At 50.5% G+C, this 16785-nt stretch overlaps 1 protein-coding gene across 3 annotated transcripts in view; it reads left to right on the plus strand.

The window, feature by feature from the left end:
* The window catches only part of UBASH3B (ubiquitin associated and SH3 domain containing B), a 136795-nt gene that overhangs the window by 73127 nt on the left and 46883 nt on the right, over window positions 1-16785 (plus strand). Inside the window, exon 1 of one of the 3 annotated variants that reach the window (XM_055306932.1) lies at window positions 8119-8197. The exons of the other annotated variants lie outside the window; for them this stretch is intronic. Within the exon in view, the coding sequence (XP_055162907.1) occupies window positions 8175-8197 (23 nt within the window). The 5' untranslated portion in view covers window positions 8119-8174. Of the gene's footprint in view, window positions 1-8118; window positions 8198-16785 lie in introns of those variants that run through there. 3 annotated transcript variants of the gene reach the window in all.

A 16785-nucleotide genomic window follows, 5' to 3' on the forward strand; every position in this document is an offset into this window, starting at 1 on the left:
TCCTGAGGTCCTTACCTACAGATGGATAACAAGCCTTCCTGGAAAGATAGCAAAACCGTGAAGCCATTCCCCTAATTTTTCCTCCAATTTCTCTTTTTCTCCTGTGTTCCATGACATCTGATTTGGTTAAGTTCGTTTCCAACCAGAAATAACTGGTTTCTGGAAGAGATCTAATATGGATTATATTTCTCTAAAGCCATATGCTCTATACATCCTGGCATCCACGCAGATGCCATTTGATTCCATTTTGTTTTATTCATTCAATAAATATTTATTGAGTGTCTGCTTAGGTGCCTGGCAGTGCATATGCAGTGCAAAGAGGAGTAATATTCAGTTCTGTGCTCTGAATGTTCCCAGATTTTGTGGAAAAGCAAGACCCGACAACATAATTTCAGTAGATTATGGCTAGGTTATGTAGGAGCTTCCAAGCAGCTTTAAAGTGGGTGGGGGAGAGGCAGCTGCAGGAAAGGGTTTTAGCAAAGCTGGTATTTGAACTGACTCTGGAGGTGTGAGCTTGGTTTTCCCAGGTGAAGAAATAAGGATGGGCTTTCCTGACATGTTTCCTGATGAAACAGCATGTGATTTGAAAGAGGACGTTTGGCCCTGAGAAGCTTGAATCATTTGTTGTCACAGGATTCGAACGCCTGCAAATGTTCACAGAGAGTTCATCATGTGCCAGACTGGGTGCTGAGTTTTTGGGGGGTTTTTCTGGTTTCACTTGATTCACGGAACAACCATAAAAGGCAGGTCCCAGTATTGTTCCCATCTTAGACAGGAACTAAGTGATGCTCAGAGAGGTTGAGTAACATACCCACAATCATATAGTGACACAGCTAGGATCCAAACAGAAGCCACCCTACTCTAGGGTCTCTGGACTCTGAAGCACCATGGCATGCGAGCTGGGTGCTGGTCACCCCGTGGGGTGGGGGAGCAAGCAGAAGGCAGAGGGGGAATGAGGCCAGCTTTGAGGTACTGAACACTTAGTGGGGCTCATAGATATACCTTTGCATGTTTGTTTTTTAAAAATGTACCTGCATTACTTTTTAAATGAAGCAGGACCCATCATTTAGACACCATTTATAGCAGAAGTCCTGCTTTGGTGGGAGTTAATTGTGTCAATGTGATAAGAGTTTTGGGATGAGATTGCTAACTTAAGAGTCAGTTGTTCTTAGTGATTTTGATTCCGGCTTATTTGAAAAGTACCTATGGACACACTTCATTTTCAAAGTAAACCCCTATAAGGTAAAAGTACTTCTAAGTTGTTCATTCTCTTCATCTTAAAAATGATGGAGTTTTTTTTTTTTTAATTAAAAAATCAACGAAAAGGGGCACCTGGGTGGCTCAGTTGGTTGAACGTCCGAGTCTCGGTTTCAGCTCAGGTCATGATCCTCAGGGTCATGAGACTGAGCCCTGTGTTGGGCTCCACACTCAGCAGCGAGTCTGCTTGAGATTCTCTCTCTTTCTCTCTCTCTGCCCCTCCCCTACTTGCTCACTTTCTCTAAAATCAATCAATCAATCAATAAAAAAAATTCAAGGAACGAAGATGGCTTTAGCCTCCAGTTAGTTTAAGGACTAACATTGTGGTGTGATTGAGATTTCTGCAAGAACTTGCACAAAAAAAGAATATCTGTTCAATTTACTCCTAGTTCATAGAATATTTTCATGTTCTGGGTGTGTTTGGTTGGTTTTTCCTCATAGTGAATTTTCAGAATCATGAATTTGATCGTGGTACAAATATATTCATGACCTACGTCAAAAAGGAAATGAACCTGAACAAACAAAACTATCAATCGACCACAAAAGTAGCACAGTCGTGTTGGCTGTTCACTAATAAACACACATTGGGTTCGCGGCACAATGGAGCTGACCCGTGTAGATAGAGATCATATATGTCTCGTTTCAAGTCCCTCCCTTTTGGATCTATCTCTGTTCTTACAGTGGCTGTTCTGTGTCCCAGTTCCCAGGACCTAACGCAACAGTCGAATACTCCAGATTTGCAATCTCAGTTAATCTCCTGGTAGGTGTGCTGACCTCCTTGGATGGTGAAGCTCAGTGAACTTTGCTTGGAAAAGCACAGACCCATAGCGAGGAGCCCAGCTGTTCCTCTTCCTCCCACCAGGCCCCACAAACATGAACTTGCTGAACTTGGGTGGCCAGGTTTCTGGAGTGAGCGGCCCAGTTTCCCTCCCACGGGTTCTGCTTCCTGGGCCCTTTTGCTGACCAGTGAAACCAGCCTTGAGCAATTGCTTGGTGTGTGACCCAACCCAAGCTGGGCTGTCCAGCTTCCCTAGGAAGCTTCCCCGCCCCTGCCCCGATCTCTTCTGGAACCCCAGACCACACTCACCACCCACACAGGCTGGAGCGCAACCGCTCCTGTCAGATGCTGGAGCACAACCCAAAGTCTCTCCCCCCTCCCAAGGACAGTACAGTGACATCGGTGACATTGGAGGCTCAGAGTTGGGTGGGGTGCTGGGTCCTCTGGGCATCCGCTTACTCACTGTCAGTCAGCAAGACTCTGGGGTCATGGTCTCTGGCCTCAGGGAGCACCAAGGCCTGGAAGGGTCAGGAGAGGCTTCTAAGAAGAGGATGGGACTTGGATGGAGAAAGAGAGCTTTGGACAGTTTTCCAGACGGGGGAAGGGAGAGAAGCCAAGGAGAGAGCAAGAAACCCTCCTGAGTGCAGGAGCCTCTCCTTCCAGTCCTGAAGATCTCCAGGAAAGGAAATTCCAGGGCTTCCCCTGAGTCTAACCCATCCTTTTTCCTGTGACCTCCGATGTCCCGTTTTATAGGTCCCGGCTGTGCAATCTGTGAAACCTGGAAGGAAGGGCAACAAGGAAAGCAGGCCGTGGTCTGACGGAACTGCTAGCCTGGCGGAAAAATCCAGCCTGGTCTCGGTTTTTGGGGTTTGGGGTTTGGGGTTTTTTGGTGCCCTCCTGTCTCCTTCCAGCCGCATACGTGCTCTCGCCAGATTTTACTCCCCTGGGCTGGCTGGGAGGGCGGGCGCAGACGGCCCCCTCTGCACCCCAGCACCCCCTGGCAGGAGGTACAGTCTCCTCTGCAAGGTCACTGCCGGCGGGGGGTGGGGGGACACACTGTCTTTAACTCCTTCTCTCAGCCAGCGAGGAAAAGCAGAGCTCTAGATTCGTCCTTGGCCCCCAGAAAGGCCCTCTCACTAGGGCTTCCCTTCAGTCTTCTTAGGCTGTGGAAATCAGACCCAACTGCCTCGGGCAATTAAACTGTATAAACGGACCTGCCCCCCTCCTGGTGCCAAGCCAGCTAGGATTTATTTCTCTGTGTGTGCGTGTGTATGCGTGGGTGTGTGCATGTGTGTGTCTGTGGTCTGCTCTGTGTGTGTGTGTGTAAACGTGTGTCTGGTTTGCTGTGTGTGTCCATGTGTGTGCGTGTGTGTGTGGTTTGCTCTGTTTGCGTGGATGTAAGCCTGTGTGTGTGGTTTGCGTGTGCCCGTGTGTGTGTGGTTTGCTTTGTGTGTGTGTGTGTGTGTGTGTGTGTGCGTGTGCGTGTGTAGACGTAGGAGAGACGGGGAAAGCCGGTGCATCCACGCCCAGGCCGTGCCGGGCTGCTTGCCAGCCCGTGGGTGCACCTTATGCTTTCTTGCCTCTCAGCCCTTCCTACTCCGGGTTTTGCCCCGGCTGCTCCAATGCACTTGGCCATCCTAGACACCCCTGGGGTTCAGAGCCAGGAAGGAGGTAGGAGCTGTGACTTTCTGGAAGACCAAGAGTCAAGGTCAGAAGGTCTGCCGTGGAAGGCGGGCACGTGGGACTTCACCTCTCTGCTGTCAGTCTCTGCATCTGTAAAGTGGGCCCACGGTTCACAGTGCGGGGCAGGGGGTGGGGGGGTGGCGGCCCTGAAGATTGAAGGACATGCTCATTGTGAAAAAACTTTGGGACACACGAGGTGCTGCAAGGATTTGGTAAAAAAAAAAAAAAAAAAAAAAAAAACAGGCCCCTGGTAAATTCCACGTTAGAATGGGGGGTGGGGGCGCAGGGCTCAGGGCAGGCTATTCCATTACAGAGGGGCCTGGCTGAGTAAGTAGCAGAGGCCTGAGGGGTGTGAGGAGCTCCCCGGAGTTAGTCCTGGAGGGCTCCCAGAAGAGGTGATTTCCAAAGGAGAGAGGGGCTCCCCGTGGCAGCCAGGAAGGCCTCAGGTGCTCCCTCCTTCCCCCCAGGAGCCCCCTGGCCGAGGGAGAGATGCCATTTGGTCTGGGTGGTCTTGGTGGCTGCATCACTGCTGCGGCCTGGCCCTGGACTGATGCCACTTAGGGGCTGGGCTGGGCGGGGGGACTCTCCTGCCCCTGGAGGACCGGGGGTCAGCGGGATGACCCTCCTGGGTACCCCCAGGCACCTGGGCCCCTTTTCATCAGCTCTCAGTACACCAGCACCTCCCCTGCCCGCCAAGGCTTCCTGTTTTGAAATCACCAATAAGTGGAAACTGTGAGTGCTGTCACTTTAACAGCTCCGGCTGGGAGTGTGTGTGTGTGTGTGTGTGTGTGTGTGTGTGTGTGTGTGTGTACACTCACATGCGCATGCGAGCACCATGTAAATGCATGCGAGTTTGTTGTGAGAGTAGGAGGGTGCATGAGAATGTGCAAGGGGGCAAATGTGTGTGAGTGTTGGTGCGTGTGAGCATGAAGTATATGTGACCGCGTGTGTCTCTGTGTGTGAGCATGACTGCCTGAGGTGGGGGGGCTCCCCGTCACAGGGGACGCCAGCGAGGAGCGGGCTGCAGGGAGCTCTAACCCTCCCCGCAGACCCATCTGCCTGAGCAGAAGAGGAGGGAGCACCAAGAGGAGTGACTGCAAGCACCCCAGGAAGGTGGCTGAGGCCTTTCCTGTCAACTGGAAAAAAACTCCTCTCTCAGCTTGCAGGAAGATCTCCCCCCCCCCCCAAGCTGTAAAACAGAAATAATTTCTTTCCAGTCCAAAACTGGCTCCTTAAGGAACTCTAGAGCACAGGAGAGTGAGACTCCAAGCCTCCTCATTTGAAAGGAAGGCAGCGTGTCTGGTCCATTTCTCTACCCCAAGTACCTACTATAGCTCCTGGCAGGTGGCAGGAGTCCAGTGAGTTCTTTAAGTATTTATGGGGTGCTCACTCTGTACCAAGCAACCGCAGGCTCCTGAGATTCCACGCAGATCATCACAAAGTGTCTGCCCTCAGGTAGCCTACGGTCACCAGGGGGAGACCATTGCGATCCCACGAAAACATAAATAGGTCATTGCTGCTAGTGTAGGGTGAAAGAATAAATTCCTTTTCTTTCCTGAGCTTTTTAGTTGGGCTTCTGGCTTTTTCTGGCAAGTGGCAGAAGGAAGGCCATAATTAATATGCCTTTTCATAGTTGATGTTATCACTAAGATGATATGATTGACTCACAGTCTTTTGGAAACAAAAATGTTCCCACAGAGAGAACATGTACCTGGGTAAGCATTCCCTCCTGCCACGCCCCCTCCCCTTGCCTACATTGCACCTGCTGTTCCTTCTCCCTTCTTGTCTGGATGGCAAATTCCACTCATGCATCAAGGCCCACCCAGCTCAGATCCTGCCCACTCTGTGGGCAAAGTGAATCTCTCCCTCTCGGTCGCCCACCAGCACCCTGTAAATGACCACGGATGCACATCACTGGGCATTGTGATTGCCTTCTATCTCGGCCGAGCTCCTTGAGGCCAGGAATTATGTTTTCTCTGTCGTGGAATTTCCCAGGGCCTGGCAGAAAGCCCGGTCCTCAGATGCTCAACACGTGTGGGATAGATAAACCGATAGATCAACGACATTCCCTCTCTTTATGTAGTGAAAGGCCCTATAGAGACGTTGGCCTACAATGAGATGGGCAGATTAAGGACCTTGCAAGAGATGGCGTTTGAACAGTGGCTGATGCTGACTGAGCTTGTTTTGTGTTTTTTTTTTTAAGGGTGTTGAAAAGTTATCCTTTTTAAAAATTGAAGTATAGTCGACATCCAGCGTTAGGTTGGTTTCAGGCGTACAGTGTAATGATTTGACAATTCTATACATTATGCTCACCACGTAAGTGTAGTCGTTTCCATCTGTCACCACATGACATTATCACTGCATTATTACTGTGTTGCCTCTGCTGTACTTTTCATTCCCATGACTGGGCTTGTCTGACATATTTGTGAATGATCTGGAAAAGGAAATTCAGAGCGAAAGTTGCATATCTGGATGACTCAGAGCTCCATGCCAGTGGGGTAGACCGTCGGAGGAGCTCCTGAGATAGGAGTTGACAGACAAGTGGAAGGGGGCTTCAGTGTGACAAATTTAAGCCCCTGCATTGAGACAGAGGTAATCTGAGGTATAAGATGATGCCTCGCTGTGATTAGCACTGGCAAGAAAGAACAAAGACCTGGGAGTCACGCCATTCAATTAACTAAACACCTACCATGCGCTAGGCTTTTTGCTCAAGACTGTTCCTCCCACCCTTGAAAGATCTGAGTCTAATGAAGAGTATTTCCAATATAGTGAGGAAAACAGACACAGAAGGGGAAATAGTTGAGGACCAGCAAGTACTAATAAAAGAATATTATATACTGCTATGAGACCTCAGAAGATCGCTACGTTGCTGGAGTTGGGGGCAGCAGGGGAGGACTCATTCATTCATTCCTCGGTTTCAAGGCTTTTACTACGATCTGTATTTCAAAGGCACAAAGTTAAACAGATGTAGAGCCTTATCTCCAAGGAGCTTACAGTCCGGTGCAGGGATATAGAGAAGTAAAGGGTGGGAGAGACAATGAAGGAGAGGTGTGATTCAGAAGGAAGTTCTGGAAAGATTCCTCTAAGGAAGTGAAGTCTTGGCTTAGTCTTAAAGTCATCCTTTAAGTTCTTTTTTTTTTTATTTTAAGATTTTATTTATTTATTCATAAGAGACACACAGAGAGAGGCAGAGACACAGGCAGAGGGAGAAGCAGGCTCCATGCGGGGAGCCCGATGCGGGACTCGATCCGGTGACTCTAGGATCACGCACTGAGACGAAGACAGACACCCAACTGCTGAGCCACCCAGGGATCCCCTTTAAGTTCTTTAGACAGAAAAGAGGAGGTATGGACAATTCCAGTAGAAAAAGCCAAGGGGGCAAAGGTTCAGGAGAGCTTCAGGGTATTTCAGGCAACTATGGGTGTCGTGTGGCTGAAGCAGGGCTGTGTGGTGGAAGGGTAACAGGTGCGGGGTGGCGTCAGGAGAGGCAGCTAAGCTGATGGGAGCCAGCACAGGGGGCTTGAGGTCAGCAAGACCGTGACATGATCCAGGTTAATATTCTAGGAAGATTGTTCTGGCCCCTGTGGAGGTGGGCTGGGAATTGGGAGGTGGACGTGGGGTGCAAAACCAGCAGCCAAGAGAACCTCTAAAATCATAAATCATCCAAGCGAGAGCGTATCCACTGAGAATGGAATGAATGCACTCAGAGTGACTTTGGGGGTGAAACTGGCCTGGACATCAGCCAGTAGGCTTGAGGGAACGTTATTCTCTCTCTGGACCCGCAGGGCACCCTGTGGCAGGGACCGTGCTGAGACAAGTACCTAGAAGCAGCCAGGCTGGGATGGCGGAGGGGGCACCGGAGGCGTAGGGACTGGGCTGCACCTGGCTCTGTGACCTGGCCGGCCTGAGCCCCCACCAGAGCTGCTGGGAGGATGAAATGACGTAGCCTGAGGTCTGTGTAAACAGCAGGGGCAGCTGCTGGGTGGTTTGGGCGCCTGCACGTTCAGAGAGAAAACAAAACCAAACAAAACCCAGTGCTGGAGAAGGTCCAAGAGAAGGCACTGGGCTGACTAAGGGGTTGGAAAGGTTCCTTTCTGGAGATGTGATGAAAATATTGGAGCTCCCCGGTCTGGAAGAACAAAGGGAGCCTGCCAGGCTCAGGAGCAGCGCCGGGGCAGACAGGGCCTCGGGCCAACTTCCTGGGTTCGAGTCCTGACCCTGCAATTTAAAGTCCTCCTGTTGGCCCAGCCGCTCAGCATCTCTGAGCCTCTGCTTCCTCATTCGTCTAGGAGGTGACGGCCCCAAGCCGATCGTTGTGAGGACCAAATGCCACAGGAAGGCGAAGCGCTTCATGTGAAGAGTGACACCTGATAAGCGCTTCTATCAGCGTTCCCGTTAACTGGGAAGAGGGTAGCTGAGCCCAGAGTCCCCAGATCCTGGAGATCCCTCTGGGGGAATGCGTGCGGCGAGTAAGGGGAGGTAAAGCACCCTCATGCGGGGGTTGGAAACTGCAGAAACCCTCATTTCTCAGGGCCGTGGGCAGCTCCGAACTCCCATCTTGCAGGTTGGAGGGCACTTGGAGGTGAGACGCCGCTGCCTTCTGCACAGCACCCCCCATGCCCTAGTCCCGGGGTCACTTGCACATACCAGAGCTTCGTGCTCGTTTGCCACCTACCAATTCTTGGCTGTCAGTGCGGGATGGGGGGAGAGTCCTCAGCTTCGGCCCCGCTTAAATGGACAAAATCTTTGCAGCCGGGCAGCTGCAGGTTCTCCTGGCCCCGGGGTGGTGCCCCAGTCCCACATGGCAGTGTGTTCCCCTCTCCATGGGAGGAAGGGCCTCTGCTGACACATCATGGCAGTCCCAAGGTCCGATCCCTTGTGGCTCTCGCTGTCACCAGAAACCCTCCCCTGAGACACGGCCCAATCATGGGCTGCGGGTCTTTAGTCGGCCTAATTGGTAGGGCTGGCAGCCGGGAATGTAGTTACTGCAAATGACCCTAATCTCTGAGCCGAATTCCAGAGCGAAGCTGCTGCTGAGGATGCTGTAATTACACGAAGCAGATACTCATTATGCATTTACTATATGCCAAGCGCTGCACATATTGGCCACCCTTGCCCAAAGCCTAGAAAAGCATCACAACTGTTTGCACGCGCATTGTGCTTCACATCTCCTGCCTGCCACGTTAACCGGGAGAGTTACCGAGGGCCCACTGTGCACCAGGCACTGCCAGCGAAAGCTGCCAAACAACACCCTGAGTATCATTACCATTCTCTGGTGTCAGGCGAGACCTGTGGTCAGCTACAGTCAGTAGATTTGAGCATGTGAGTAGGGGGCCGGTATTCAAATCCAGGTCTCTCTCCTGAAGCCATGGGTCTGACCACTATGCCACACGGTCTCTTACCTCTAACAGGAGCCTTGTGAAGTAATCATTACCATTCCACTTTTCTGGCTGAGCTCTCAATGCCCAAAGAGGTTTCCCCTAAATTGGTCACTAACAGAGCCACGGCTCAAAGCCAGATCCTCTGATGACCTCGTGCTCAGTATATTCATTAGCGTGACTCCCGTCTCCATCAGAATGGCTGGGCTGCTGATGAAACAGGCTTGCCAGTGTGGGTGCCCCTGGCTGAGATGGGGTTCGTTTGCAGGCACCCCCCCCCTTCTGGGCTACTGCTCAGGCTGGATGGGAGGGGCAAAGTATTTTTTCTTCACTCACCGGGCACAAAAGTACCCTCAGTTACACCCACCTAACACTGTTGCTGTGGTTTTGGCCTAAACCCCAAAAGCTACGAAGATCGGCACTCAGCCAGTGGTATGTGACTGATTATATCACCCAACATGAAGTGGGGGATCAAATCCATCCATCTTTTGCTAGTGCAGAGAACCAGAAGCAGCATCTCCACCCCCTGCAGAGAGCCCAGTGAAATGATTCCAGAGAAGCTGCGAAGCCAGGCTCCATCTGGATTCAGCCCAGTGCTTATTACTCAGTGGTCCATGTGCAGAGTGTTCCCATAGTCAGCTTCGAAAAGATGATCCTGAGGCTTGTGTTTTACAGTCCCCTTCCAAGCTCTAGGGGATCTGGGCCGTGCCACTTGAACACAGAGCCTCCATTCTCCACCAGTAAGTTACAGACGTCTATCCCTCTTGTCAGCCTCATACAAATGTCGGACTGATGTTCCTAGGATACTACAGAAACTCATCGTATGTCGGTAGCACTGAGAAAGGCATATTAAACATCAACAGTGCGCCGTGATCAAGGTAGAGCTGAGAGAGTAGTTCAGTGCCTGGCAAGAGGATGAGCACCTGCTGCCAGGAGGAGGAGAACTGTGTTTTGGGCCTTTTGGGAAAAGCATATAATCTATTGCAGCCTTTCGCCAAGAGCAAGGAGCTTTGAAGTTACTCCTGATAGCACTTATTTCTTAGTCATTCTATGAATCAGAGATTCCATTTTATAGATGAGACGACAGAGTCCCAAAAATATGAAATCCTAATTGTCTTGCACCAAGGAGCATCATCCAGGAAGCTGCCTAGATGTTCCTGGGGAGAATGCTCTCTCCACAGGCCTAGGAGCTACGAAATGCCTTATTCATCTGTCCACACGGAAGCTCATTCCAGTCTGAGGCCAGCAGTGGCTAATCTGGGAGATGCTGGCAGCCTGTCTGTCATCAGGCTCCAGGGCCACCAACAAAGTCCCCCTCCTGGTTCTAGCCAGCCTGCCCTGTAATTACGTGTTTTAATTGGGCCCTCTGTTTATACTCAGCCAGAACTGTTGTGCTGGCTTAGGCCTCACACAGGCGGCGGCTGCCTGGCTATAATCCTGCTCTGCCCTGGGGAGAGGCATTTATTACAAAGGGGATGAAGTGTGGGGTCACACACTTGGGCCTTCTGCAATAGATTGGGAGCCTGAAATCTTCTTCTGGGATGATCTTGGCTAATAACCATACTCTGCTTCTCCCTAGAATACCATCTTAGGTCACCAAGCCCCTCATCACAGCTGTCATTGCTATACATGAGAGGTCTCTAGATGAATAGTGGGTGTCCTAGAGGTTTGATCCAGCGTGAGGTCATAACTATAACCAAAACAGTCCAGTCTCTAAAATCTTTTTTAAAAGATTTTATGTATTTACTCATGAGAGACACACACAGAGAGGCAGAGATATAGGCAGAGGGAGAAGCAGGCTCCCTGCGGGGGGCCCGATGCAGGACTGGATCCCAGGACCCCGGGATCAAGACCTAAGCTGAAGGCAGATGCTCAACTGCTGAGCCACCCAGGTGCCCCCAGTCCGGTCTCCAAACCCTATGTTCTTTTGATTGGGCTGAAACTACATCAATTGCTATAGTATAACAATTGGGGGAAAGAATTAATTATTAATAAACATAAGGTACTTGAAATGTTTAAACTAAAACATGGAATCCACATAAGGAAAGGCAGAGTTCACCTGTACAAAGCCTGTCTTTTCAAACCTGATTTTCTTCTTGGCCTACCTCGTTCCCTATCCCTCTGGCCTCATCTAAACCCAGGCCTCCAGTGTTAACCACCCTGTCCCCATCCTGAGGTACCCAAACACTGCTTTGTTGAGTATTGTCCAGGGTTGTGGAGGAGATGCCATGCATGAATCAAGCAGAGAACAACCCCCTGTGGGGGAACATATTATATAATGTGCAAAATGAGAGCCTTGCTGAGAATGCTGGAGTTACCGGGGGCCAGAGTTATAGACAGGGTGACCTGAAGGGAGCAGGTGCTATTTGGAAAGGTAGAAAGAGGAAAGACATGGGTGATGCAGAAGCACATTTGTAACAGGAATAAGGTTTTCCTGCTTCGGGAAGGTCTTGAGAATTGTGAAATAGGAGCTCCCTAAGCAAATGGGGTGTGTGACGGTATCAAATATTAGAAGATGGAGATTCGTCTTGATCTTATGGACACTAAGGGGCCATTTTGTATTGGGAGGCATGGTATTTTAGCAGAAATATTTCCTTGCAGATGTGCATGAGGGATCGAAGTAATGATCCCTTGGGGAGGCGGCATTTGGAGAAGGCAAAAAATTTTTTTTTGTATATTTTTTTATCGGAGTTCAATTTGCCAACATATAGTATAACACCCAGGGCTCATCCCATCAAGTGAAAGGCAGCAGGACTCGGAGACAACCTGATGGGAAGGTCAATAACACAAACATCCAACTCTTTATTAGAGTTTCCATAGTATTCTCTGTTATCTCATTTGGTTCATACAAACCAGTGCTTGGATGTAGTATTGTTAGGCCCATTTTACAGCAGCAGAGACAGCTGACTCGCTCCCACTTGCCCTTCTGAACACAGTCTGGACTGGAGCCCGGCCCTTGACTTTCCCAACGCTCTGTTCCTTCTATTACATTTAACACCCTCTTCTCTTAGTGGTGGTGGTTTGCATATCCTTCGTTGGGGATCACCGGGGGGACCCAGAAACCTCTTAGAGAATGAATGCCAGCATTTCTTAGAAGTCTAAGAAGTTTTAGAAGTCTTGCTGTGCAATGTTGAATTACTAGCCCAACCGTACAGACGCTATATCCTATTCTCTGCACTTGTCCGACCTGCCTGTCCATGAATTCGGTATATGCGTTTGAGAAACTGAGGGCCAGCCGTGTGCCAGGCACTCCCTAGGTACTGGAGATCCAGGAGCGAACAAGGCCAAGCCCCTGCCCTTGGGGAGAGAACATCCTGGAGCAGCGCTGTCTGCCCAAACGTCCTGGGGTGATGAGAATGTTCACACCTGCACTGCCAATATGGTAGCTGCCGGCACTTGAAATGCAGCGAGGGTGACGAACTGAGTTTTTAGGTGTAGTTCGCACGTGGCTAGTGACTAGCACGGTTGTGCATGGGATGGTTCTGCGGAGCATCGTGAGGCAGGGTGGGATTCCACGTGGTGCACTCAACTGCTAAGAAAGACCAAAGTACTGGGGGTGGGGGGAGGGGGGGAAGGAGTCTTCTTGGAATAATGGGGCCTGCCCTTCTAGCACGTCACTGCAGCTCCAGAGGTGGGAGGGCAAGTCAGCGCAGGGGTGAGACAGAGCAAGGATGGCTTGGACAGAGGAGATGGTCCCTGTGAGGGAGGATGAAGCAGAATGGGGCTAAGTGGCCACCTCAAGAGCGGAAGTCACCTTGAAATGGCAGTTTTTGTTGTATTGGGTATCATGAGTGTGGCTCTAGCTGTGGTATCTGGTGTCCCTTCCCACTGAGGACTCTCAGGACCCCCCACTGTCCCTCCCTTGCAGATCGCTGGTCATGGTCAGCCTGCACCTGGCCCCTCGGCCTCCTCCCTTATTCCTTCTAAGGTTAAGGAAGCAGCCCAACCGCCTCCCCCTGTGGTAGAGGAAGAGCATCCTCAGGCTGTTAGAACTGGAAGGGCCTTCGCGATCCATCAGAGTCCCTCGCCATTTTCCCATAGTCCTTGGAGGGTGAGGAGGACTGGCTCTGGGGCACACAGTGACAGAGCCAGGACTCCAAGCCCGGCTGCACCACCGGCTCGGTCCTTCCCCCAGGGCGGCACTGCACACAATCCAGAGGTAGGGGAAGAAGGTCTAGGTTGTGGTGGAAGAAGGGGGTATAACTAGGACTCGTTAAGTCCCAGGTTCTAAGTTAAGCTCTGCACCAATTTTCCATGACCCTCAAGAAGTCGTGTTTCCTCTTCCCGCCTCCGTTCCCTGCTCTATAAAATGAGGAAACGAAAACTGCATGTCTCCCCTTCACAGTCCAGCAGCGAATGTATATGGAGATAAATATTTGAGTGGAGCCCCAAAGCTCATAAGCACATTTAATGAAGTTAATACCCACAGCCACCTTAAACTGCACATCACTCTTGTTGAGAAAAGAAAATTCAGTGCAGTATACTTATTTTTTTTTAAGGATTTTATTTATGAGAGCGAGAAAGTGCACACACGGAAGCATGAGTGGCGGGGGGTGGGGATCCAGACTCCCCACTGAGCAGGGAGCCTGATGTGGGGCCCGATTCCAGGGCCTCGAGTTCATGACCTGAGCCAAGGGCAGGTGCATCACGGACGGAGCCACCCAGGCACCCCCAGCTGAGTCAATGTAAAGATCTAACTGGCTTTGTTCAACAGTTTGTGAGCCAAGCAGCATCTCATCCGACAAGGAGGGAGGAGCACCAAGGAAGTGTACGAAGTGGAAAGATTTTCTAAGCAGAAACAGGACGGGGTTTATTAGTGAAAGACAAGAAAGGATTGTTCAAGGCAAGGTCACCTTCCCTTAGGGGAAGGCAGAGGGTTGGTTTGTCTTGTTTTGTCAGACGGATTACCTCGCTAGTGCTGGTCAGGGTACCCTAGACCGATGGGTGTAAATCTTCTCTCCCGGGAGAGGCTGGAACTGCAATTAAGAAAGTCTTGGTGGGCTTTAGGGGAAGGGACCCCATTTGAGGCCTGTTTCTTTGTAACCCTGTGAGTTCTGTTTAATACATAAGCACAAAGAACATGTAGCTTCTTCCCCTTCCCAGCTTTTTGCTTGTTTGTTTTAGATTGATTTATTTATTTGAGAAAGAGACAGCACCAGTGGTAGGGGCAGAGGGAGAGGGAGAGAATCTCAAGCTGACTCAACGCTGAGCTGGGAGCCTGACTCCGGCTCCATCTCAAGACCCCAGGATCACGACCTGAGCCAAAACCCAGAGTCAGCTCCTCAACTAACTCCACCACCCAGGCACCCCATCCCCTCCCAGCTTCTTGATGTCACACATTGCCCATTAAAAGAATCAGATAAGCTCAGATAGCAGTTGACCCTTTCACGTGTGGCCTTCTGTGGAAAGGGCCTGAACGTTTTGTTATTTTAAAGGGAAGTGAGGATCAAGCTATGGGTCGAGGGGAAGCAATTAGGGTTACAGAGTGTGGCCATTCGCAGTGGCGGTCTGGCACCAGGGGCTTTGCCAGAAGCGCTTACAGTGTCTAGTGTTTCTGCCGAGAAAGACATGCCCTCTGCTGCTGAATAATGCCAAGGTGGTTCTCAACCCTGAGCTCCTGACCATTCCCTCCCACTCGGAGGGAAGGCTTATCAGGCAGGAGGGGGAAATGAGTCATTGAGGATCCTCTTCTGAGCTGGGGACAGTCAATTCAGCCGTTAGGCTCAAGGAAATAGGATTTTAAGACTGGATTTATATTTAGAAAAAAGAACACGGACCAGAAAGCACTTTTGTAAATCTATGGTTACAGACAAAACTGGTCTAAACACAGGTAGTTAATTATAAACTGCTTTTGGTTTTTTGCTCATTGGTTAATTTGATTGTCATTTCCCTGGGTTTGGAGCTAATTGCAGGAACCCACTGTAGCCCAACTGTGCAGAGCCCCTCTCCCTGTCACCACGGAGGACGCTGGACATAGGATACAGGTGTCCCTGGGTGATTCATGAGTTGGTGAAGGGAAGAGAGTTGCTTAATTCAGACAGAAGGAATCAAGCCTGACATTTAGGCAGGAGCGCTACCACATGTTGGCGTAAGAAGGCTCAAGGCTGGCTGCAGTCAGGGGTGACATTTGAAGGTGGCAGGAAGAATGAACTGTGTGAAAAATTCACACAGTTGGCCTTGAAACACCCATGCAGTTACCCAGAGATGAGTCAGGTCTGTATCGTCACAGGACGATGTCTCAATAATTGGAGCTTGGGACTGGACTGGATTTTTTTTTTAAGATTTTATTTATTTATTCATGAGATACACAGAGAGAGAGAGAGGCAGAGACACAGGCTCCCTGCAGGAATCCCAGTATGGGACTCGATCCCAGGACCCCAGGATCACGGCCTGAGCCAAAGGCAGGTGCTCAACCACTGAGCCCCCCAGGCACCCCTGAACTGGATTCTTGCATGTCCATAACCCTAAACCCTAATGTTTATCTGTCTCCCTCACCAAGCTTTTCAGCATCCTTAGCTTTAAAGCCTACCTGGAAGACCTTCCCTGAAGCTAAGGAAGGTGCTGTTAATGTGAGCAAAGGTGCTGAAGCCAGTGTCAGACAAGGCCTTGCAGTGCTTCCTTCTCCTGCCTCGTCCCCACGGCACACCATTTATCTCCCGCATCTTGTCCCCAGAGCCCACCCAGAGCCCACGGAAGGGGGCACGTTCAGCTAGCTCTTCGCACACTCCGGCCTTCACATCAACGGTGGTTCTCCAAGGCTGCAGTGCCCCGCTGTGGAGGGCCAGGGTAGGGCCTGGGGTGACCAGGGTGCAGAAGTCAAGAGGTCAGGAGGTCCGGGCAGCGACCTGCTGTGGAGCCCAAGGCAGGCCAACAGGTGGTCTCTTGACCCAGCTCCCTGTGAAGGGGGTGGGGGGTGGGCTCTCGACAAATTAGCACCTGCTCAGGAAGTGGCACTAGATCAAAGGAAATTAATCATCACAATCTATGCAAAAAAAGGCAAAGACACAGCAGTGTAAGGTGCAAAGAGCACAATGTGGGGCCTTAGGAAACCCAGCTTCCTGTGCCTATCTAGTCACTTACTTCGAGGGACCCTCATTCCTTCTCTGTAACACGAGAGGGTTGGAAGAAGTGATCCAATCTTAAAACCCAAAATTCTCTGACCAGCCTAAATGTTGTATATTTTTTCTAAGATTTTATTTATTTATTCATGAGAGACAGAGAGAGGGAGAGAGGGAGAGAGAGAGAGGCAGGCAGAGATGTAGGAAGAAGAAGCAGCTTCCCTGCAGGGAGCCTGACATGGGACTCGATCCCTGGACCCTGGGATCATGACCTGAGCTGAAGGCAGATGCTCATCCCCTGAGCCACCCAGGTGCCCCCTTAAATATTGTATCTTAATGCATAAGCTATTAGCGTATCGCAAAGTCACTGACACACACATGTGTGGTCATGCTCAGGGTCGTGTCAGTTCCCCTGAGCGTGAGTGGATATCTGGTGAATCTGGGTAGTCCAAGCTGTGGAATACTCGATAAATTCGCTGCATGGTCTCTATCCATGATGTAAAATTAACAATTGCCTTTAGGTCCCTCTTTCCTTCTCTCCAAAGGCTCAGGAGGCGTAAGGGCTCTAAGCTCTCGGAAGCCCCATGGGAAGTAAGAGATCTTACTTTTATTTTTTAGATTTTTGAAAGAG

The sequence above is a fragment of the Nyctereutes procyonoides genome, unplaced genomic scaffold (assembly GCF_905146905.1).
Source record: "Nyctereutes procyonoides isolate TBG_1078 unplaced genomic scaffold, NYPRO_anot_genome, whole genome shotgun sequence".
NCBI classification, from domain to species: domain Eukaryota; kingdom Metazoa; phylum Chordata; class Mammalia; order Carnivora; family Canidae; genus Nyctereutes; species Nyctereutes procyonoides.